We start from the raw sequence: 25,433 nt of genomic DNA on the forward strand, positions 1-25,433 counted from the left end.
GTTCTATGAATGAGTTAATTCTATTTATTTAAATCTTTTGAATATTCATATCTTAATTTTTTAAATATATTTTTTTAAACATTTGGCTCTTCTGATGTGCGAGCCGGCTCCCAACGTTCACCTATCACTACCGTGGATAGATGGTGCGCAAAACTGAAAGTGCGAACCACAGCATTCAACCATGGAAAGATGACTAGGAATATGGCCGAATATAAACAGTGTAGTTATTCCCTCCGCAAGGCAATCAAACAAGCGAAATGTCGGTATAGGGACAAAGTCGAGTCGCAATTCAATGGCTCAAACACGAGACGTACAGTGGGGAGAACAAGAATATGATACACTGCCGATTTTGCAGGTTTTCCTACTTACAAAGCATGTAGAGGTCTGTAATTGTTATCATAGGTACACTTCAACTGTGAGAGATGGAATCTAATCCAGAAAATCACATTGTATGATTTTTAAGTAATTAATAAGCATTTTATTGCTCACTAGCTCACTAACTGCTGTCTAAACCAGTTGTTAGACCTCTTTGCCTAAGCTTTTGATATTTATTGTTGGTATCCCTAGTTTTGCTTATCCCTGTTTATTTTTCAACAGACAACATATTCAACATGAATTATATAGTAGTGGTTGTATATCAATTACACCTACCGTACTGGAAATTAAAAAAGCTTGTCTAGTTTTCCAATTGTTGTTTACTGGTTTCACTTCTGTATTTCAACATTAGGTGGAGACCTTGACCACGGCACACCACACCCTGAGTACTAACCTGTATGGTCTACCACACTGTCTCTCATTGGCACCACCAGCTGAAGAGTTTTCTCCCTAATTGTGCTCCCTGTGCCCTACATGAACTTGTCCATTCCCTTTGTGATTATTCTGAAGCATGCCATCGAAGGCCGAAACATCAATCTAATGTTATTAATGTTTATTAATTGATTAATGTTTATAAAAAGACATATTTTTAATGGTGAGCCAGCATTGCACATTTTCCTGTCCATATATGGATCTGTGCCATTCTTTTGAACTGGACTCTGTTACCAGCATGAGTGGTCGCGATTAGATGCGTTTGTTTTGTAATCAAAGCGAGAGCTGCATGTAGTCACGTGTGCACACCATTTTCATATCCTTTGCTAGCTAGTAAGTTATTAGCCCAGTTGTAGCTCATTTCTAGTCAGCAATGGGGAAGTGGTTGCTTCCTACAAGAGCACAACACGTGAGCATTTCTATCCATCTTTGAAAAGCTAGTCAGGTAAAGAGCATTTTCTTTGGTCTTAAAGGGGCAGTGTTGTATTTTGAGACAGGCTTCAGTAAGCTAAGTAGCCAATAGGCAGAAGGTGGCATAATTTGTCATTCTCTGTAATAATGGTATGGAAATAACAATGAACTTTATTTTGAAAAGCGGTTTCTTGCATCAAACAACACTTTTTCAGTCACCTCCTTATCTTAAGGACAAGTGGATAAGCAGGTTTTAATGTCAAGCCCAGCATAATTTTTCCTAAAGTCTCTTGCAATGTAGGCCTACATTGAACAACACACATCGGCTCCTACTATAGGCAGAATGATAAAACAGATTATTCCATGTCAAAATGTTATGGGATGCATTTTCTCCATTGTTTTATCATTCTGATAGGCCTATATTATGATCAGAAAGCCACAGTAGCCTACTTGGCCACTGTTATAACTGTAACTTAAAGTGGGTACAGCCTCAGTGTTCACAATAAACACGTGCCAGAAGTTGCACAGAATTTTCACAAAGTTCAAGTTTGTGCTCAGCAAACCTGAAATTTGATCAGTGCTTACATTTTTTTTTGTGTGAACATTGCACACCCGCCCATTTGTTTCCTTGAGGCTACCACTCTGGACCATTATTAGCCAGATAGTGATCCTTTTGTGCAAAAAACCACAACAAGTTAGGCCATCCCATCTGGCATTGAGACCCCTGGTTTCCTGTGTTGGACATGCCTGAGCCTGAAAACAGTGTGTCCTCCTATTATGCCTCACCTACATGGTGTATTTACCTTCCACTCTTCAGGGAGAAGGATTCCCAGCAGCTGACAGGCTCTTCAATTCTTTGGGAGGAACATTCACTAACCATGATGAAGGTACAGTACTTCTCTATATTTTAAAGTGTATGCTATAGATCATGCACAAAACATTGTTTATCTCGTCCAGGTGCTTTCATGTTTGAAATGTATCCATTAGAATTATGCAGGTGCTTAATGTATCTACTATATAAAAAATATTGTTCCTCACTACACCCTTCAGCACCTTTTTTCCAGAATATGTAGGGTGTATGTGTGTTGTATTTCTGTAACTATGTCTGTATGTTTTTGCCTCCCCTGTTAGAGAAGGGTTAAGACCTACCAGAGCCTGACTGTTACCGTACTCCGAGCAAAAAACAACCAATCTCATGATTATTGTGAGTCATATTGTTTTCGTCTTGTGCATACTTTTCAAAGATTTCTAAATTAATTTTCAGAGCAGACACTTTTTTGGGTGAAAAAAAAAACTGAACTACCCCTTTTAAGCTTTTTAGTTAAGGTCTCTGATCTGTTTATACATACATACAAAGACCTACCTGCTATTGGCAAAACTATTTTGTAACAGTCCTGTTTTGTTTTACAGGGTCTGAGTCGGACTGTTATGTTATTGTACGCCTCCCCACAGCTTCTGCCAGGTCTCACCGTACTAAGACTGTGCCCAACAGCAAGACCCCAGAGTGGAATGAGAGTTTCCACTTCAGGGTCCACCGTCATGTCAAGGTACGTCCCCTCACACAATAGGCCAATCACTAGGCAGAGTTACCCATAGGGACATAGTGTTCCTTAAACCTATGTATTTACACATGCAGTGCCTTCAGAAAGTACTTGCAAATCTTTACTTTTTTCACATGTTGTGTTATAGCATGATTTTTAAAATGAATTCAATTGTGGTTTTTTTGTCACTGGCCTACACACAATACACCATGATGTCAAAGTGGAATTATGAAATGTCTGGAGTCAATAAGTATTCAACCCCTTTGTTATCGCAAGCCTAAATAAATGTGACAGAGCATGAAGACATTTGAAAAGAATAATGGGCAAATGTTGGACAATCCAGGTGTGGAAAGCTCTTAGATGCTCTTAGAGAAAGACTCACAGCTGTATTCGCTGCCAAAGGTGCTTCTACATGTGTGAATACTTATGTAAATGTAATAATTCTGCATTTCATTTTGAATAAATCCGGAATACATTTTGAATAAGATGAAATTCTAAAACCATGTTTTCACTTTGTTATTATGGGGTATTGTGTGTAGATGGGTGAGAAAAAAAAGGAATCATGTATTCCATTAAGAATTCAGGTTGCAACACAACAAAATGTGGAATAAGTCAATACTTTCTAAAGGTATTGTAAGTAGGTAGGGTGCAATGACATTGTAGCCACCCATTTGGGGTATTTGGTCATGCTGGTAATAGCCTGGTTGCCAAGTCTGCTCAGCATTACATTACACACCTTGCCACTCCTGTCATTTGCCAAAGAGACTTGCCTTACGGCAATCTTCAAATATGAACATTAATGAGCTTGAGGTGGTCAGAGGATTCAAGTCTGATGCGATAACCATCCAATCGCAGTGTTTATGAAAGTTAGACTGATAGGAAAATGTTAAAATTGAATTCATACATTTGATTGGAAACATTCTAACATTTGGCATTCCTGCACCTCTCTGACACATTCCGGTTTAATGCATTCAGTTGTGCAACTGACTAGGTATCCCCTTACCAATTCTGACGTAAAACATGTAATTGTAAACATAAACACTGGGTGAGAGGAGAACAGAGTATTCCACTTCGTTGTATTTTTACCAGCGGCCAACGTGATCACACCAGAGAAGCTCTCACCATTCAAACTTCCCTGCTAGTTGACAAGATGTAGCCTATATACTTTTTTTTCTTACTAAAATATATATACATTTTTTAATTGATCGGAATAAGTGACCAAACTATATAGCTACTACTGGGACACACATTGAACTAGGCTACTATAGAGAGAGGATGGATGAGAGAGAGGCCAGTGGTGATGCCAGTGGAGATGCATGAATTGTGCCATGGAACAGAAGACAGATGAGTAAATTAAAAGTTATTATTAGTTTAATCCAAAGTATTCAGACCCCTTGACTTTTTCCACATTTTGTTACGTTACAGCCTTATTCTAAAATTGATTACATAAAACATTTTCCTCAACAATCTACACACAATACCCCATAATGATAAAAAAAAAACAGTTTTTTAAACATTTTTACAAATGTGTTCCAAATAAAAAACAGAAATACCTTATTTACATATGTATTCTGACCCTTTGCTGTGAGACTCGAAATTGAGCTCAGGTGCATCCTGTTTCCATTGATCATCCGTTTTGACATTCCTGCAGTTTGGGTCTATAGAAATCGAATATCTGTCTAACTGATTCGTTCTGGCGCCGGCCTTGCAGTCAGCAACTGCGCCATAAATCCGTCTGCATATTGAAACTTGAGATTGTGAGATGATGACCTTTTGAGCTGCAGAGACATGTAATCAGAAAACCTGTTCCTTCCCTACCAGAAATGTAATAACAATAATTACACAATCACACATTTTATTGGAACACAAATTGAATTGTAACACATTAAAAAAAATGCATTCTACCCAGCTTTTCTTTCACAAACCCCTGAAAAGCTAGTTTGGAGTGCATTTTTATTTCCTTAATATATTGGAAATAGGTTATCAAGCTGTTTCACATGTCATGGAATGAGCGAATGAGAGATTGTATCTCATTAGTTTACCCCTTATAGTATAAAACAGACATGCATTGTCTTGTTGTAAAATACTGTAAATCAAAATACATCCAAACGTGGTAAAATTGAGTAAGAGATGCCCTTGTCTTTTCAGAATATTGTGGAGTTGACGATGTACGATGAGGACAGTATCATGGCTGATGACTTGTGCTCCATTGTAGTGTTTGACATCAGTAACCTCACACCTGGGAAGAAGGAGACCAAGACCTTCCTCAGTGAACCGGTAGGACTATTGTAGCACTAAGGATTAGAGCTAGAATATGTCATTAATGAATCCCATGTAGCCTATGTTTAGTCTCCTATGCCATCTCTTTATTTCAGACCACATGTGAATTGTGGGTTGAGTTTGAGTTGCTGGAGAGGTGAGTGACAACTTTGACATCCATACCATTGTCAGACTACTTTCAAAGAAGGTGCTGAAATAGTCACATTTTTGTTGTTGTAAAAAGGTATTCCATGACTGACAACAGTTTGTGTTCCCTGTGTGCCCTGTTTGCAGTAAAGAGCATGCTGGTGACTATCTCTCTAATGGTGTACTAGTGGTAAGGACATGATCATATGTTTTATCATTCTAAGACAAAGTCAGCATAAAAAGGATGATCATAGAGCGATAATGATGAGGTCAATAATGAAAGGACATGGTAATGTGCTGTGAGAAACAGACAATTATTTGTATTTAATACTGTGCATTCGGAAAGTATTCAGACCCCTTCCCTTTTTCCAAATGTTGTTACTTTACAGCCTTATTCTAAAATGTATTAAATTCCTCATCAATCTACACACATTAACCCTTAATGACAAAGCAAAATAAAAATGTATGCAAATGTGTGGGTGTGTATATGTCTATATATAAAATTGCGCTCAGATGCATCCTTTTTCCATTAATCATCCTTGAGATGTTTCTACAACTTGATTGGAGTCCACCTGTGGTAAATTCAATTGCTTGGACATGATTTGGAAAGGCACACAAGGTCCCACAGTTGACAGTGCATGTCAGAGCAAAAACCAAGCCATGAGGTCGAATGAATGGTCCATAGAGCTCTGAGACAGGATTTTGGGGGGGGGGGTCTGGGGAAGGGTACCAAAAAATGTCTGCAGCATTGAAGGTCCCCAAGAACACAGTGGCCTTCATCATTCTTAAGTGGAAGAAGTTTGTAACCACCAAGACTCTTCCTAGAGCTGCCCGCCCGGACAAGCTGCGCAATCGGGGGTGAAGGGCCTTGGTCAGGGAAGTGACCAAGAACCCAATGGTCACTGTGACAGAGCTCCAGAGTTCATCTGTGGAGATGGGAGAACCTTCCAGAAGGACAACCATCTCTGCAGCACTCTACCAATCAGGCCTTTACGGTAGAGTGGCCAGACGGAAGCCACTCCTCAGTAAAAGGCACATGACAGCCCGCTTGGAGTTTGCCAAAAGGCACCCAAAGGCTCTCAGACAATGAGAAATAAGACTCTTTGGTTTGATAAAACCGAAATTGAATGCCAAGGGTCACGTCTGTAAGAAACCTGGCACCATCCCTATGGTGAAGCATAGTGGTGGCAGCATCATCATACTCTGGGGATGTTTTTCAGCGACTGGGACTGGGAGACTAGTCAGGATCGAGGGAAAGATAAATTGAGAGAAGTACATTCCCTATTGAACCTGACAGAGCTTGAGAGGATCTGCAGAGAAGAATGGGAGAAACTCCCCAAATACAGGTGTTGCATCATACCCAAGAATACTTGGCTGTAATCGCTGCTAAAGGTGCTTCAACAAAGTTTTGGCAAAACCTGTTTTTGATTTGTCATTATGGGTTATGTGTGCAGATTGAGGGGTGTTTTCCATTTTTTTAAATCCATTTTAAAACAAGACTAAGGTAACAATGTGGAAAAAGTCAAGGGGTCTGATTACTTTCTGAATGCAATGTACATGTAATGTACTATTGTACAAAATGAAGGAAAGAACTTGTCATCCACAAACAGAAGGCTATTCTATTGGCTGATCATTGTAGTATATTTTGTCCTAGGCCTCCACATTCTCTACTGTGGATGTGAATGTGGAAAAGCTGATGACCACTGCCAGTGAGTATTATTGTGTCATGTCTGTAACTGATTCGTTCTGGCGCCGGCCCTGCAGTCAGCAACTGCGCCATAAATCCGTCTGCATATTGAAACTTGAGATTGTGAGATGGTGACCTTTTGAGCTGCAGAGACATGTAATCAGAAAACCTGTTCCTTCACTACCAGAAATGGAATAACAATTACACAATCACACATTTTATTGGAACACAAATTGAATTGTAACACAAAAAAAAAATGCATTCTACCCAGCTTTTCTTTCACAAACCCCTGAAAAGCTAGTTTGGAGTGCATTTTTCTCCAGGTGCCTGTTAAACATAGTTTGCCATTTACTTGACCCGTAAAACAGGTTTAAACTTGTTTGCAATATTTAAGACGTGGATATATCTACAGTCTTAAGACTATCCCTGGGGCAAAGTTGGTTGCATTATTGTCATTATCAGTTCCTGGTTTGTGTTAGTTTTGCCTGTTCAGTGTCAGGACAGGCCTAAGGGATGTTCACTTTGTTATTAGTATTTGCATTCTTCCTAACCCAGTTGCTTCCCTCTATAGTCCTGACAAGAAGAGTGACCACGTTTACATGCGCACAGTATTCTGGATAGTAGCTCATATCTCGCTTAAGGTTTTATTCGGGATAAGTTCATATGGGTTAAATGGAAGGAATAGTAACTGAAATCTGGACACTGACTGTAGGTCTATAACCTCTCACATGAAGCATAATATAATATTAACTCCTGCAGAATTATGCACTTCTTTCAGTAAAATGATACAACAAATGTAAATTTTGTCTCAGGAACAGGAGTGGAGAAATTATTTATTTTATCTCTTTAGAAAATGAGAATGCGCGTGTCACTTGTTATCTTTAACACTGTTATGCAAGCAGACAGCATTTCAACCACATAAAATATGCACCCAAGAAGAACTGAAGTCTTATCAGAGACATGTTTAATCTTTTTCTCAGCTTTTCATTTCCTTAACCGGTCAAGCTGATTACATTTGGACATTTTGCACAGGAACAATCTTTCCACTGTTTTGGAGGTATTGTGTTTTCTCTCCGGTCCCTAAACAAAACAGACAGCTTTACAGGTGTTAACTAAATTACTTATAAATTAATTCTATTGATGTAATTCTGGTGAGCACTACTTTATTTAGTCTTCTGGGCAACAAGTTATGACAGAAGCGAAGCTGCATGTATCTAACTATAGTTGACAAACACATGTCGGAAATTATAATATGTCCTACCAAATGTCGGAAATTGTAAGCAAAATCTTATCTAAATTAGGGGTAAAAGTAGCCTAAGCCACTAGGCTATACGGTCCAGTACAATTTATTATCATTGGATTCTTGTATTGGAATCCTATAGGATCCTAAAAGATACCATCCTAAAGTATCGAATCTCATAGCAGTCCAATGGGACTGGTTCCAAATTCTGATAGAATTTGAATCACTCCCATATTGTGGTGGTGTGTTGAAGAGGTTGAGAACCTCTTCAATTATCACTGGTGTGAGTAGGCAAAGAGATGGAGATTGTGCTCCGGAGCGATACGGGACAGAGACTGTTCCTCAGTTTACTGGTCTTTAATCTTGATTGCAGTTGATTGCAGTTGAACATAAATGTTCAGGTTTCTGTTCCATATTTAGCTGTGAGATTGCCCAATAAAGCTACATATTACAGTAGATTATTTGATATTATTTCCGCTAATTTCCTGTACTTGGAGAGTATGTGTTACTACATTATACAACCTCACGCCTTGCCCAAATCGAATTGAGGGAAATTACACGTCCTTTTTAGCACAGATCAGATTTGGCAGTCGAATTTTGCTATCAATTTTCAAACTCAAATGGCAGAGGAAATTCGGGGCGCTCTCTGTATTAAAGTCGCTGGCTTCACACAAATACATGGATTTGAGAGTCAAACTTTCACTCCAATAACAGCCAACTCTTGTCACTATTGATATACTATGGTGGGTCGTGATTAGTTGAAGTTAAATAATAAAGCAACTGATTTATTTCCTTCCCTGTTTCCACAGCAACTTCTCTTCTAACCAGTGATATACTGTATGAACGATTCTGAGATTCAGTGTGGCCTTTGAATAGTGCTAGTTTAAAATCAAACGTTTGACCCCGCTCTATTGATGTCAAATTGATATCGATATGCGATTAACAAAATAGTGTTGCGTTTAGCTTTCTGCGTTGGCGACCCACTTCAAACAAAATGCAACAATCCAAAATGTGGCTGGCTGTCTTCTACAAGTTGTCCTCTAACAAGTGACGCAAACAATATTTCCAGTTTCCATTTGGTTTTTGATTTGTGTTAGTTTCAACAGCGCATACAGCCTGATTTCCCCCTAGTCAATATGAGTGATTAATTGCCACTTGTCAAAACAACAGGGTTTTTGGTTTATCCCCAATAGCTGCTGCAAAAGCATCAGCTACTCTTCCTGGGGTCTACATAAAACATAACATAATACATAGTACAGAACATTATTTGTCAAGGATGGAAATACCTCAATTTAAAATATCACACATAGCCAACATATCAGTACTTACACACGATCTAAGTCTAATACATGGTATAGTGCAAATTACAAGATGTATAAAATGGCTGTGTCTCTTCAGTGCTTTGTTCATTAAAGTGTTCTTTTTTATGTTTTTATTGCTAGCTTGAGTTACCTGGGGTGGCAGAGTTCCGTGTAGCCATGATTCTATTTAATACTGTGAGTTTCCCATCCTCTGTTCTGGACCTGGGGACTGTAAAGAGACCTCTGGTTGCATGTATTGTGTTGTACCAATGTGTGTCTGAACTGTGTGCAAACTGCTTGAAGAGACAGTTCGGTACCTTCAACACATCAATACCTTGCACAAAGACCAATATGCAGTCAATCTCTCCTCAACTTTGAGTGCGATACGCACTGCTTTGTTCTGGACCAACTGCAATTTACTTATGTCCTTCTTTGTCGCAGATGACCACACATCTAGACAGTAGTCCAGGTGTGACCAAACTAGGGCCAGTAGGACCTGTCTGGTCGACTGAGCTGTCAAGAAGGCAGCGCAACACCCTATCATCACATTTTAGCCACCTTTTGAGTCTATATGTTTAGACCATGACAGCTTGCCATTTACACCCGGCAGTTTAGTCTCCTCAACTTGCTCAATAGACACATTATTCAATAATAGATCTGAAGGAGGTTTAGCATTGAGCAAGAGATTTGTCCAAAAAAAGTATGCTTTTCGTTTTTTAGAACTGACTGGAGCTCTATGTTAAGTTTATCAGTTATTTATTTAACTGTTGCAGCCAACGTGTATACTGTTGAGTCATCAGCGTACATAGACACACAGGCTTTATTCAAGGTCAGTGGAAGGTCATTTGTAAAAACAGAAAACAATAATGGCCCGAGCCGACTGCCTTGCGGTACACCATACTCAACTGAATTTGCATGAGAGGCTTTCATTAACGAAAACCCCCACTCTTCTATAAGAAAGGTAACTCTCAATCCATAATAAGACAGAGGATGCAAATCCATAACACCTAGGTTTTTTTCAGCAGTAGTTTATAATCAATGACATCAAAAGCTGCACTGAAGTCTAACAAAACAGCTCACACAATCTTCATACTATCAATTTCTTTCAGCCAATCACCAGTCATTTGTGTCAGTGCTGAGCATGTTGAGTGCCCTTCCCTAGAGTCATGCTGAAAGTCTGCTGATAACTTTTGTTCTGTAAAATTACTTTATTTGATGTTTATTGATTTGAACACTTCAAAACAGTGTTTTGACATAAGGCTATTTATCAAAAATGATTGTCAAGGGGAAGCAGCGACAGCATCATTTTCAACTTATGTTTTAGGAATATAAATGGAACATTCAACATTCATTTCCAATAGTATTCTTCTTAATTTGGTCAAAACTGCTGAATTGAGTACAAATAACGTGATGTAATTGAGTTATTTTGATCTACCTGAAATAATGAAAACGTGTTTGCCTTGCCTATAGTAAGGCTGACTCGCCTAGTTAAATAAAGGTTAAAAATATAAGGCACATACATATATTTAGCAATAAGAAATATTTCTCATCTGCTATAACAATAGTTACTCAAAAACAAGATGCAAATGGATACAACTTAGCCAAATAACAGTAGTTTCTTAGCTAGCAGAAAAATGTGTGCATAAAGGGTTGCACAATGACAAAATAGGACTTAAACATTGATAACTTTGTCAGGAAACATAAGGAAACAAATACTGTACTCCAGTGGTGGAAAAAGTACCCAATTGTCATTCTTGAATAAAAGTAAAGATAACTTAATAGAAAATGTCTCATGTAAAAGTGAAAGTCACCCAGTAAAATACTATTTGAGTAAAAGTCTAAAAGTATTTGGTTTTAAGTATACTTACACAACCGTTCAAAAGTTTGGGGTCACTTAGAAATGTCTTCGTTTTTGAAAAAAAAAAAGTCCATTAAAATAACATCAAATTGATGGGAAATACAGTGTATACATTGTTAATGTTGTAAATGACTATTGTAGCTGGAAACAGCTGATTTTTTAAATGGAATTTCTACATAGGCATACAGAGGCCCATTATCAGCAACCATCACTCCTGTGTTCCAATGGCACGTTGTGTTAGCGAATCCAAGTTGATCATTTCTAAAGGCTAATTGATCATTAGAAAACCATTTTGCAATTATGTTAGTACAGCTGAAAACTGTTGTGCTGATTAAGGAAGCAATAAAACTGGCCTTTAGACTAGTTGAGTATCTGGAGCATCAGCATTTGTGGGTTCGATTACAGGCTCAAAATGGCCCGAAACAAAGAACTTTCTTCTGAAACTCATCAGTCTATATTTGTTCTGAGAAATGAAGGCTATTGCCAAGAAACTGAAGATCTCGTACAACGCTGTGTACTACTCCCTTCACAGAACAGTGCAAACTGGCTCTAACCAGAATAGAAAGAGGAGTGGGAGGCCCCGGTGCACAACTGAGCAAGAGGACAAGTACATTAGATTGTCTAGTTTGAGAAACAAATGCCTCACAAGTCCTCAACTGGCAGCTTCATTAAATAGTACCCACAAACAACCATCTCAACAGTGAAGACTAAAACTTAAAGACTTAAAACTTCTTAGGGATAGCCCCCTTTTTTTCAATTTTCGTCTAAATTACATCTAGCTGCCTGTAGCTCAACCCTGAAGCAAGGATATGCATATTCTTGGTACCATTTGAAAGGAAACACTTTGAAGTTTGTGGAAATTGTAAAGCAATGTAGGAGAATATAACATAATAGATCTGGTAGAAGAAAACACAAAGAAATACCTTTTTTTCTAGCACCATCTACCACCATCCAGCCATCACTCGGGTTGTAATTCCGATAGTGTCCACAAGATGGCAGCAGTGTATGTGCAAAGTTTCAGACAGATAACTTGAAGAATGAGTGAACTACAAGACTTTTAGTGTGAAGTCCCCAGGTACATTTGAGCAAATCGTGAAGGAAACATTCATATTACATTTTTCTGCAAGAATATCGTCAAATCTGTATACTTGGACTTTGATTTAGCTTTCCAAGTATTAGTAGCCATATTATATGTTCAACATTTGCAAAACAACCAGTTTTCATAAATTCATAACTCTGAATATTCTCAGAATTTTTGTCCAAAATGAAAAGGCATGCTGTTGTACAAGGTTAGTAGCTACATTTTACGACTATACATAGTTTTCCGGATAGTCCTGTAAAGCCCAGCTCATTGGCTATCTAGCTAGCTTTGTTTGACCCCGTTTGGTGCTTATTTGACAAAGATGCAGTCGTTCAAGTGATGACCGCCCGCGTCATCGGCGTGCCATGAAGGCATCACTCTCTGACCAAATATGGTGTCCTATAGGATATACTACACCCCTAATGATATAGTGAAGTCTTGTTACGTTATAGGATCTCTGAGGAATAAATACGAACGTGATTTGACTCGTTGAAACAACGTTTAGGGTGAGATTTTTGCCATGGAGTTTTATACTGTGTATTTAAATACTGTATTCTTGACATAGCTCACTCTACTATTTCTACTACTGTAAATTGCATTTTAGTTCAACTGTTTATACACACCACCATATGTATTTACATACTAGATTATTTACATAACTCACTCTATATCTACTGCTGTACATATAATTCTTAGTATATCTTGTGTAAATTCAACCGGTGTGCATACATATAGATTGCATTTGGATTACTTTTACAGTGCTATTTCAGTTGTTAATTAGATTCAGTACCAGCCAAAAGTATCAGTCAAACGTTTGGACACACCTACTCATTCCAGGGTTTTTCTTTATTCGTACTATGTTGTAGAATAATCGTGAAGATATCTAAACTATGAAATAACACATATGGAATCATGTAGTAAGCAAAAAAAGTGTTAAACAAGTCAAACTATATTTTATATTCTTCAAAGAAGCCACCCTTTACCTTGATGACAGCTTTGCACACTCTTGGCATTCTCTCAACCAGCTTCATGAAGTAGTCACCTGGAATGCATTTCAATTAACAGGTGTCTTGTTAAAAGTTCATTTGTGGAATTTCTTTCCTTCATGTGTTTGAGCCAATCTTGTTATGACAAGATAGGGGAAGATAGCCCTATTTGGTAAAAGACCAAGTCCATATAATGCAAGAACAGATCAAATAAGCAAAGAGAAATGACAATCCATTACTTCAAGACGTGAAAGTCAGTCAATCCAGACAATTTCAATAGCTTTCTTCAAGTGCAGTTGCAAAAACCATCAAGCGCTATGATGAAACTAGCTCTCATGAGTACTGCCACAGGAAAGGAAGACCCAGTTACCTCTGCTGCAAAGGATAAGTTCAGTAGAGTTACCAGCCTCAGAAATTGCAGTCTTAATAAATGCTTCAGAGTTCAAGTAGCAGACACATCTCAACATCAACTTTTCAGAGTAGACTGTGGGAATCAGGCATTCATGGTCGAAACTACTACTAAAGGACATCAATAAGAAGAAGACTTGTTTGGGCCAAGACGCATGAGCAATGGACATTAGACCGATGGAAATCTGCCCTTTGGTCTGATGAGTCCAAATTTGAGATTTTTGTTTCCAACCGCTGTGTCTTTGTGAGACACGGAGTAGGTGAATGGATGATCTCCGCATGTGTGGTTTCCACCGTGAAGCATGGAGGAGGTGGTGTGATGGTGTGGGGGTGCTTTGCTGGTCATACTGTCAGTAATTTATTTAGAATTCAAGACACACTTAACCAGAATGGCTACCACAGCATTCTGCAGCAATATGCCATCCCACCTGGTTTGCGCTTAGTGGGACTATCATTTGTTTTTAAACAGGACAAAAACAGGACAATGATGGAGTGCTGCATCAGATGACCTGGCCTCCACAATCACACGACCTCAACCCAATTGAGATGGTTTGGGATGGGTTGTACTGCAGAGTGAAGGAAAAGTAGCCAACAAGTGCTCAGCATATGTGGGAACTCCTTCAAGACTGTTGGAAAAGCATGAAGCTGGTTGAAGAATGCCAAGAGCGTGCATAGCTGTCATCAAGGCAAAGGGTGGCTACTTTAAAGAATCAAATATAAAATATATTTTGATTTGTTTAATACTGTTTTGGTTACTACATGATTCCATATGTGTTATTTCATAGTTTTGATATCTTCACTATTATTCTACAATGTAAAAAATAAAGAAAAACCCTTGAAGGACTACAGTAGGTGTATCCAAACTTTTGACTGGTACTGTACGGTATATATATTTGTGTGCTGTTTGACATTATACTGCATTGTTAGGAGCTAGTAACAAGCATTTTGTTGCACCCGCTATAACATCTGCTAAACTGTGTACGCAACCAATAAACGTTGATTTGTTTTCTAAATACACCCCAATGTATAAATTGTATATCATAAAGCACTCAACTGAGCAACCAATCTATGTTATTGTTCTAGTGGAGCAGAATGTGGTACTGAAACTGTGTGGGGCCTTTCAAGAAGAACATAAGATTCTTGCTCCTGAAGAAACATCGAACCTGGCCAAAACCGTACGCTACTACATCAACAGAGACTTGGAGACGGAGCTGGGCTTGACGGTGCGGTTAACTGATCCTTTTATTTCATTATTTTATTTTATTTCATCTTTATTTAACCAGGTAGGCTAGTTGAGAACAAGTTCTCATTTACAACTGTGACCTGGCCAAGATAAAGCAAAGCAGTGCGACACAAACAACACAGAGTTACACATGGAATAAACAAACATACAGTCAATAACACAATAGAAAAAGTCTATATACAGTGTGTGCAAATGAGGTAAGATAAGGGACTGAAGGCAATAAATAGGCCATAGTGGCGAAATACTTTACTTGACCAATATCTTCCTTATTGTCATCCAAGTTCCATATGATTTTTAAAAATTCCACTATCATATTTCTTGTATCCCCAGGATAAACTGGGTGAGATAGAAGGTGCAACTATCACTGGCGTATCTGCTGTTCCACTCCAGCAACTTCCAGCCAGTAATGACTTCAACGTATCTTTACCTGTGGGAGAGGTACAGTAGACCACATTCTAGTGTTTGCCATAAAGATCCAAGAAAGATTATTGATGAAGGGTGTTTGTAAAGCCTATATGACTTACGTGGACACTGCCCCTTCACAGGACATGGTGGATCTACATTTGAGAGCAGAGGACTGGTAAAGTGTTCCTTTTTACGAAAAAAAAACCATCAGTATTTCATTCAGAAGTATACAAACACAAGGCATGAGTTGTTATTGTTGTAAGATAATGTGTGCGTGCCCCTGTAAATCCACAGCCTAGATGATGAATTTGAGGTGCGTCTTGATTTTGACATCCCTCCGGAGGAAAAAGAATTCCTGAAGAAAAGAAAGGTGCTAGTGGGTCAGGCCTTACAAAAGGAGTTGGGCCTCAGCTCGGCCCCTGACCCTAAAAAGGTACATGGTGATGAGTTTTATGCACTTATTACACACTGCACCAATGGCTGCTTGTCATCCATAATTTACACACTAATGAAGACTGAATATTGATGCTGACCAAATATGTTTGTGTTTTTCCAGTCTCATGAAAGACATTGTTGTGGGGAATTGGTTTATTTCTACTGTGGTGTCATTCACTGTAATTATGGAACAAGTCTCAAACAGGTTGACTGACAGATGGAAGCTCCAACCAGAGATGGTGTTTGTCTTTTTCACCCAGGTGCCTGTTATAGCTGTGGTTGGCTCAGGGGGAGGGACCAGAGCAATGACTGGCTTGTATGGCAGTCTGAAGGGCCTGCAGAGACTGGGCTTACTGGATGCTATGAGCTATATCACTGGTGTGTCAGGCTCCACATGGTGAGCATGGAATTTATCGCCATTTAAATAGGCCGTATCCAATAAGCAAAATTAACGAAGGAGTGAATGAACACACACATGCCAGTTTATACTACTGAGACCCATACTTATGTGACATCATAACAAATTCCTGTTCAACAGGGCCTTAGCGACGCTGTATCAGGAAGCAGATTGGTCACAGTGTGATATGGATGAGTCCATCTCAGCTATGGAGGGGGAGATCACCAAGAGTTTCCTCAGTGCCTTCACCCCTGAGAAGCTGCAGTACTACAGATACCAGATGGAGGAGAAAGAGAAGGAGGGTCATATGGTGTCACTCATAGACATGTGGGGTCTGGTCATCGAGCACTGCCTGTATGGGAAGGTACAACAGCCTACTTTACAATACACACTGTACTAATCACACTGCAATGGGAAGGAGTTTCGCGGAAATGGTGGTTGCCTGTAATTATAGTGCTTTTTATTTAATTGAAACTATGGAATGTTTTTCCCACAGCCACAATTAGTGTCTTATGTCTTTCACACGGAGTTATGATGCTTTACATATTTAACATTTTGCGACGTTGTTTGGAACAGCCTGTGACAGAATGATTTCTCCAATGTGTGTTTTGTAGGAGAACACCAGTACTCTGTCTGACCAGCAGAAGGCTGTATCAGAGGGACAGAACCCTTTACCCATCTGCACTGCTGTCAACCTGAAAGATGGAGTGAAAGACACCACAAGAGAACTTGGTAAAGCTGTTCTAGCATCTTATGTTTGATCATATTTATTTTAATGCAACCCAAACAGTGGTCCACATGTTGAATCAATGAATATTGTAACAGAATGTTGGTGTTAACTTGTATGTTATTTACATATCTTTATGTATCCAGGTAATACACCAAACTTATGTTGCGCGTGTCAAATCAAAAGTGCTATACAACCGATTTGAAAAATTGCAGTTGGAGTTGAAATGGCTGTTCCTATCATTTTAGAGTGGTGTGAGTTCACACCATATGAGGTGGGCATTCCAAAGTATGGCGCCTACATCCATGCGGAGGACTTCGGGAGTGAATTCTACCTTGGTCACCTAGTCAAAAAACATCCAGCGATACGTACCTCCTATCTGCTTGGTGAGAGATCACTTGTTTGTGTGTGCACGCGTGTGCAAAATGTATCTATGAATTTCAATGTAAATGCAATACTTTTTACAACAGTTGTGGGCACCTCTGCCTCTGTGTTGACAGGTCTTTGGAGCAGTGTCTTCTCTCTTAACCTGACCCAGCTTTGGAGATTTGCAACTGGAGGTCAGCCATCCTGGAGCCCATGGCTGGGTGAAGATGTCAACAAAATAGGTCAAATCAAATGAACTTTTATTGGTCACATACACGTGATTAGCAGATGTTATCACGGGTGTCGCGAAATGCTTGTGCTTCTAGCTCTGACAGTGCAGTAATATCTAACAAGTAATGTGTAACAAATTACACAACATATACCCAATACACACAAATCTAAGTAGGAATGAATTAAAACTATATACATATGGATTAGCAATGTCAGAGCAGAACGGACTAAAATACCGTAGAATAGTATAGAAAACAGTATATACATATGAGATGAGTAATGCCAGATTAGTAAACATTAAAAGACTAAGATACCGTAGAATAGTATAGAATACAGTATATACATATGAAATGAGTATTGCAAGATATGTAAACATTATTAAGTGACTAGTGTTCCATTCCTTGAAGTGGCCAGTGATTTCTAGTCTGTCTATAGGCAGCAGCCTCTAATGTGCTAGGGATGGCTGTTTAACAGTCTGATGGCCTTAAGATAGAAGCTGTTTTCAGTCTCTCGGTCCCAGCTTTGATGCACTTGTACTGACCTCGCATTCTGGATGATAGTGAGGTGAACAGGCAGTGGCTCAGGTGGTTGATGTCCATGATGATCTTTTTGGCCTTCCGGTGACATCGTGTGCTATAGGTGTCCTGGAGGGCAGGTAGTTTGCCCCTGGTAATGCGTTGGGCAGACTGCACCACCCTCTGGAAAGCCCTGCGGTTGCGGGTGGTGCAGTTGCCGTACCAGGCGGTGATACAGCCCAACAAGATGCTTTCAATTGTGCATCTGTAAAAGTATGTGAGGGTTTTAGGTGACAAGCCACATTTCTTTAGCCTCCTGAGGTTGAAGAGGCTCTGTTTAGCCTTCTTCACCACACTGTCTGTGTGGGTGGTCCATTTCAGTTTGTCAGTGATGTGTACGCCAAAGAACTTGAAGTGTTCCACCTTCTCCACTGCGGTACCGTCGATGTAGATGGGGAGGTGCACCCTATGCTGTTTCCTGAAGTCCACGATCATCTCCTTTGTTTTGTTGACGTTGAGTGAGAGGCTGTTTTCCAGGCATAACACTCCCAGAGCCCTCACCTCCCCTCAGTAGGCTGACTCGTCATCGTTGGTAATCAAGCCTACTACTGTTGTGTCATCTGCAAACTTGATGATTGAGTTGGAGGCGTGCTTGGCTATGCAGTCATGGGTAAACAGGGAGTACAGGAGGGGGCTGAGCACACACCTTTGTGGGTCCCCAGTGTTGAGGATCAGCGGAGAGGATCGGTTGGTCTAGGGATGTTTCCTACCTTCACCTGGGGGTGGCCTGTCAGGAAGTCCAGGACTCAGTTGCACAGGGCAGGGTTCAGACGCTGGGCCTTGACCTTAAGGATGAGCTTGGAGGGTACTATGGTGTTGATAGTCAATAATCAGCATTCTTACATAGGTATTCCTCTTGTCCAGATAGGATAGGGCAGTGTGCAGAGTGATGGCGATTACATCGTCTGTGGATCGGTTGGTCTAGGGTGTCAGGTAAGGTAGAGGTGATTATGATCTTTGACTAGTCTCTCAAAGCACTTCATGATGACAGAGGTGAGTGCTATGGGGCGATAGTCATTAAGTTAAGTTACCTTTGCCTTCTTGGGTACAGGAACAAAGGTGGCCCTCTTGAAGCATGTGGGGACAGCAGACTGGGTTAGGGAGATATTGAATATGCCCTTAAACACACCAGCCAGCTGGTCTGCACATGTGGCTAGGGTCTCTATACTATACTGTTCTACAGCCAAACTCTGTGGCAATATTTCAGTTATTTGACACCCCTCAAATTCTTCCTCCAAAGAAACCGACAATGAACCAACCACCCTGGACACCTATCTCTTCAAGCCTGTCACTAACACTGCCTCAGCGCTGACCAGCTTCTTTACCACCCGGCCAGTCATCACTAAGATCTACAACTTTATGCGTGGGTTCTTCCTGCACTGGAACTACAATGACAACAGCAACTTTACTGCCTGGAAAGGTACCATGCATGAACTTCACCTAACTATTACTGGTAAAACAAATTCAACATGGATTTATTCAAATACTGTTGTACAGGTGTGTGTGTGTGTGTGTGTGTGTGTGTGTGTGTGTGTGTGTGTGTGTGTGTGGCACCAACAGTCTATTTATGTATTGTATTATTACTGTATGTAGATTAAGATTATGTTTGCTGAAGTTTTTCTCCCAATGTTGCTGCAGATATGCATCCAGATGCCTTCCCCAACAGACTGACTCCAGCTGACTCCACACTCCACCTGGCAGACTCTGGGTTCTCCATCAACACAGGCTGTCCCCCTGTCTTGAGACCAGAGAGGGCTGTTGATGTCATCATGTCCCTCAACTATTCGTGGTGCGAGGACCAATTCGAAGTAAATGGGTTGAATTTATGAATAATACAAGAGTGAATTTGTGTTGAAAGATGAACAGAGCAGTGTACTTGATAATTTGCTAGATCCACATTTTGCACAGAGGTCTGCACACACACACTAGGCCAGAAGGTGCATATGACTTGCATAATGGCCATACACAGAGTTTGAATTTTCTGACTGACATCTCTGTAATCGATCTACCAGGTCCTAAAGAGGACTGAGGTTTACTGCAAAGACCACAGCATCCCCTTCCCCCGCATTGACTTCAGCAGCCTGAAGGGACAGCCCCTGAAAGAGTTATACATCTTTGAGGATGTCACGCCCTGGTCAAAGTATTTTGTGTTTATTTTTATGTATTTGGTCAGGCCAGGGTGTGGCATGGGGTTTTTGTAATTGTGGTGTGTTTGTCTTGGGGTTTTGGTGGTGGTATTGGGATTGTAGCTTAGTGGGTTGTCTAGCAAGGTCTATGGCTGTCTGGAGTGGTTCTCAATCAGAGGCAGGTGCTTATCGTTGTCTCTGATTGGGAACCATATTTAGGCAGCCATATTCTTTGAGTTTGTCGTGGGTGATTGTCCTTAGTGTCCTATGTGTACTCGTTGTTAGTTTGCACCAGATAGGCTGTTTCGGTTTCGTTTATTGTTTTTTGTAAGTTCGTGTTTATTTGTTATATTAAACATGGATCGCAATACACGCTGCAGTTTGGTCCGACTCTCCTTCATCACCACTAGAAAACCGTTACAGAATCACCCACCACAAACGGACCAAGCGGCGTGTCAACAGGCAGGAGCAGCCGAAAAGGAGATGCTCACCAAGGATTTCTGGTCATGGGAGGAGATCTTCGACGGGAGAGGACCCTGGGCTAAACCAGGGGAGTGTAGCCGCCCAAAGGAGCAACAGGAGAAGAGGCAACAGAGGCAGCAGCAGCAGGAGCAGCAGCAGCTACAGTGGGAGAGGTTGCACCACCTGGAGTTATGGACATGGGAGGAGGAATTGGACGGTAAAGGACCCTGGAATGAGCCTGGAGATTATTGTCGCCCCAAAGCCGAGCTGGAGGCAGCAAAAGCAGAGAGGCGGCATTATGAGGAGCTAGCACGGCAGAGCGGATGGAAGCCCGAGAGTCAGCCCCAAAAATTTCTTGGGGGCTTACAGGGAGTATGGCTATGCCAGGTAGGAGACCTGCGCAAACTCCCTGTGCTTACCGGGGGCTGGAGAGACCGGGCAGGCACCGTGTTATGCTATGGAGCGCACGGTGTCTCCAGTGCGGGTGCACAGCCCGGTTCGGTATATTCCAGCTCCGCGTATCGGCCGGGCTAGATTGAGCGTCGAGCCAAATGCCATGAAGCCGGCTCTACGCATCTGGTCCCCAGTGCGTCTCCTTGGGCCGGCTTACATGGCACCAGCCTTGCGCTCGGTGTCTCCGGTTCGCCTGCATAGCCCAGTGCAGGCTATTCCACCTCGCCGCACTGGCAGGGCAACCGGGAGCATTCAACCAGGTAAGGTTGGGCAGGCTCGGTGCTCAAGAGCCCCAGTGCGCCTGCACGGTCCGGTCTATCCAGTACCACCTCCACACCCCAGCCCTCCGGTAGCAGCTCCCCGCACCAGGCTTCCTGTGCGTGTCCTCGATCCAGTACCACCAGTTCCAGCACCACGCACCAGGCCTTCAGTGTGCCTCGCCTGTTCAGCGCAGCCAGCGCTTTTCTCCTCTCCTGCGCTGCTGGAGTCTCCCGCCTGTTTAGCGCAGCCAGAGCCTTCCTCCTCTACAGCGCTGCCGGAGCCTCCCGCCTGTTCAGCGCAGCCAGAGCCTTTCTCCTCTACAGCGCTGCCGGAGTCTCCCGCCTGTTTAGCGCAGCCAGAGCCTTCCTCCGACACAGCGCTGCAGGAGTCTCCCGCCTGTTCAGCGCAGCCAGAGCTGCCAGTCTGCATGAAGCAGTCAGAGCTGTCAGTCTGCATGGAGCAGCCAGAGCTGTCAGTCTGCATGAAGCAGCCAGTCTACATGGAGCAGCCAGAGCTGTCAGTCTACATGAAGCAGCCCGAGCTGCCAGTCTGCATGAAGCAGCCAGTCTACATGGAGCAGCCAGAGCTGTCAGTCCGCATGGAGCAGCCAGAGCTGTCAGTCCGCATGGAGCAGCCAGAGCTGTCAGTCTGCATGGAGCAGCCAGAGCTGTCAGTCCGCATGGAGCAGCCAGAGCTGTCAGTCTACATGAAGCAGCCCGAGCTGCCAGTCTGCATGAAGCAGCCAGTCTACATAGAGCAGCCAGAGCTGCCAGTCTGCATGAAGCAGCCAGAGCTGTCAGTCTGCATGGAGCAGTCAGAGCTGTCAGTCTGCATGGAGGAGCCAGAGCTGTCAGTCTACATGAAGCAGCCCGAGCTGCCAGTCTGCATGAAGCAGTCAGTCTACATGGAGCAGCCAGAGCTGTCAGTCCGCATGGAGCAGCCAGAGCTGTCAGTCTACATGAAGCAGCCCGAGCTGTCAGTCTGCATGAAGCAGCCAGTCTACATGGAGCAGCCAGAGCTGTCAGTCTGCATGAAGCAGCCAGAGCTGTCAGTCTGCATGGAGCAGCCAGTCTGCATGGAGCAGCCAGTCTGCACGGAGCTGTCAGTCTGCACGGAGCTGTCAGTCTGCACGGAGCTGTCAGTCTGCACGGAGCTGTCAGTCTGTAAGGAGCTGCCAGTCTGCAAGGAGCTGCCAGTCTGCAAGGAGCTGCCAGTCAGCACGGAGCCGCCAGAGCGGTCAGTCTGTAAGAAGCCGCCAGAGCTGTCAGCCTATATGGAGCAGCTAGTGCCGCCAGTCTGCCCAGCGCCGCCAGTGCCCCCAGTCTGCCCAGCATCGCCAGTCTGCCCAGCATCGCCAGTCTGCCCAGCATCGCCAGTCTGCCCAGCATCGCCAGTCTGCCCAGCATCGCCAGTCTGCCCAGCACCGCCAGTCTGCCCAGCGTCGTCAGTCTGCCCAGCGTCGTCAGTCTGCCCAGCACCGCCAGTCTGCCCAGCACCGCCAGTCTGCCCAGCGTCGCCAGTCTGCCCGGCGCCGCCAGTCTGCCCGGCGCCGCCAGTCTGCCCGGCGCCGCCGGTCTGCCCAGCATCGCCAGTCTGCCAGACTCTTCCAGATCTGCCAGTCAGCCAGACTCTTCCAGATCTGCCAGTCAGCCAGACTCTTCCAGATCTGCCAGTCAACCAGACTCTTCCAGATCTGCCAGTCAACCAGACTCTTCCAGATCTGCCAGTCAACCAGACTCTTCCAGATCTGCCAGTCAACCAGACTCTTCCAGATCTGCCAGTCAACCAGACTCTTCCAGATCTGCCAGTCAGCCAGGATCTGCCAGTCAGCCAGGATCTGCTGAAACCACCAGCCAGCCAGGAGCTGGTAGATCTATCTACCTGCCTGAGCTTCCTCTCACTCCTGAGCTTCCTCTCACTCCTGAGCTTCCTCTCACTCCTGAGCTTTCTCTCACTCCTGAGCTTTCTCTCACTCCTGAGCTTTCTCACTCCTGAGCTTTCTCTCACTCCCGAGCTTCCCCTCAGTCCCGAGCTGCCTCGGTCCCGAGCTGTCCTTCAGTCCCGATCTGTTCCTCAGTCCAGTGGGGTTCTGGGTGAGGACTACTAGGCCATGGTCGGCGGCGAGGGTGGACTATCCAGGGACGAAGGGAGAGGGGACTAAGACATTAAAGGAGTGGGGTCCACGTCCCCGCGCCGGAGCCGCCACCATGGACAGACGCCCACCCGGACCCTCCCTATTGTTTTGAGGTGCGTTCGGAGTCCGCACCTTAGGGGGTTCTGTCACGCCCTGGTCAAAGTATTTTGTGTTTATTTTTATGTATTTGGTCAGGCCAGGGTGTGGCATGGGGTTTTTGTAATTGTGGTGTGTTTGTCTTGGGGTTTTGGTGGTGGTATTGGGATTGTAGCTTAGTGGGTTGTCTAGCAAGGTCTATGGCTGTCTGGAGTGGTTCTCAATCAGAGGCAGGTGCTTATCGTTGTCTCTGATTGGGAACCATATTTAGGCAGCCATATTCTTTGAGTTTGTCATGATTGTCCTTAGTGTCCTATGTGTACTCGTTGTTAGTTTGCACCAGATAGGCTGTTTCGGTTTCGTTTATTGTTTTTTGTAAGTTCGTGTTTATTTGTTATATTAAACATGGATCGCAATCGACACGCTGCAGTTTGGTCCGACTCTCCTTCATCACCACTAGAAAACCGTTACAGAGGATGAAAAGAACCCCAAGGCTCCCACAGTGCTTCACTTCCCTTTCGTCAACATCTCATTCAAAGAGTTCAAGGCCCCTGGTAAGCACTGTCAAGATGATGGTCATTTTAAAAGAAGCAGAGTGTAGGGGTAGTGAATGAGCTACTGTAGCTAGCTTATAGTTCAAGCTGTCAATAAGCCATTGGCTCTGTGCCTGTCAATCAAATCAATATTCTGTCAATAGAAAATGGTTCATATGTGTTTTAGGGATCAGGGCCAAAGATCATTGCCTTCAAACTTTGTATTGGATTGCACTTTGTTGGTATTATTGATCAAACTATAGTTTGATTTTAAGGTTGTTTGATGTTTAAAGCTGATGGTATTGTTATGTTCTCATTCTTTAGGTGTGGCACGTAAGGGTAAGGAGGAGATGATGGCAGGGGATGTTGACGTTAGCACAAGCAGCTCCCCCTACCTCACCAAACACCTGACCTACGCAGCAAAGGACTTCCGGGCACTGACAGACCTTACCTCATACAACATCCAGAACAACAAGGAGAAGATCCTCCAGGCTCTCGGGAAGGTCCTCGAGAGGAAGGTGCCTGTGGAGGAATAGGACCCCCTTGAGCAGCATGCATGCCATTGACATGAGCCCCTCCATGGAGGAAGAGCGAGAACAACATGCAATCAGATCAGTCTTTACATTGAGAGGAGCAATTCTAACTGCAATTTATTGGTGGGACGTCCAGTCTGGTTACACTGTCCATTTGAGACAGTAAGGGAGAGAGGAAGACAGTGTGAAGACATCATCAGCAGCTTGCTGACTTGACATTGTGAAAATATTTTCATGAATTGTATCTTCAATTCAGGGGCCTTGGTTTCATTTTTTAGATCATGAAGAGCAGAGTATTTTGATATGAGTTTTTGCCTTCTACGTTTTATGATTGATGTATTTTCAGAGACCGGGTCTCATTCATTTGCTTGCTTATTATTAGATGTCATGTCTGAACTATCATTAAATGTGAAGACTGTTATTTTATCAAATCAATTCTCTATGTGTATGTATTATTATGTGTTTAAACTAATCATGTACACTTTAATTAACTTGGAAGTCGGGGCATCACGGGAAAATGTTTATAGAGTCTATTTCCCGAATCAACTCTTCAGATATTTTCATATCTTATCGATTAGTCTTCTATTAATGTATAATTATTACCTCATCAGTTCTCATTATTGAACGTCGCAAACCCTTGGATATCTGCACGAGCCTAAATGATGAATCAGCGATATACAAATTGGCTTAATTATTTATTTGCTAACTAACTAAATAATCACAGAAATAT

At 42.4% G+C, this 25,433-nt stretch overlaps 1 protein-coding gene across 1 annotated transcript; it reads left to right on the forward strand.

Annotated features, from left to right (window-relative positions):
• The first annotated feature begins 1,911 nt into the window (after window positions 1-1,911).
• Window positions 1,912-25,138, forward strand: LOC112254067 (cytosolic phospholipase A2 zeta). Its single transcript, XM_042323538.1, has 21 exons — window positions 1,912-2,105; window positions 2,350-2,422; window positions 2,629-2,765; window positions 4,908-5,036; window positions 5,135-5,175; window positions 5,313-5,355; window positions 6,820-6,874; window positions 14,810-14,949; window positions 15,300-15,407; window positions 15,515-15,549; window positions 15,669-15,807; window positions 16,070-16,206; window positions 16,348-16,570; window positions 16,821-16,938; window positions 17,182-17,319; window positions 17,434-17,541; window positions 19,346-19,525; window positions 19,744-19,913; window positions 20,118-20,225; window positions 24,113-24,191; window positions 24,495-25,138. The coding sequence occupies exons 1-21, from the start codon at window positions 1,962-1,964 to the stop codon at window positions 24,704-24,706; spliced, it is 2,517 nt and encodes an 838-aa protein (XP_042179472.1). The 5' UTR covers window positions 1,912-1,961; the 3' UTR covers window positions 24,707-25,138.
• Window positions 25,139-25,433: the final 295 nt, after the last annotated feature.

Source organism: Oncorhynchus tshawytscha, linkage group LG01, assembly GCF_018296145.1.
Source record: "Oncorhynchus tshawytscha isolate Ot180627B linkage group LG01, Otsh_v2.0, whole genome shotgun sequence".
Classification (NCBI taxonomy): Eukaryota; Metazoa; Chordata; class Actinopteri; order Salmoniformes; family Salmonidae; genus Oncorhynchus; species Oncorhynchus tshawytscha.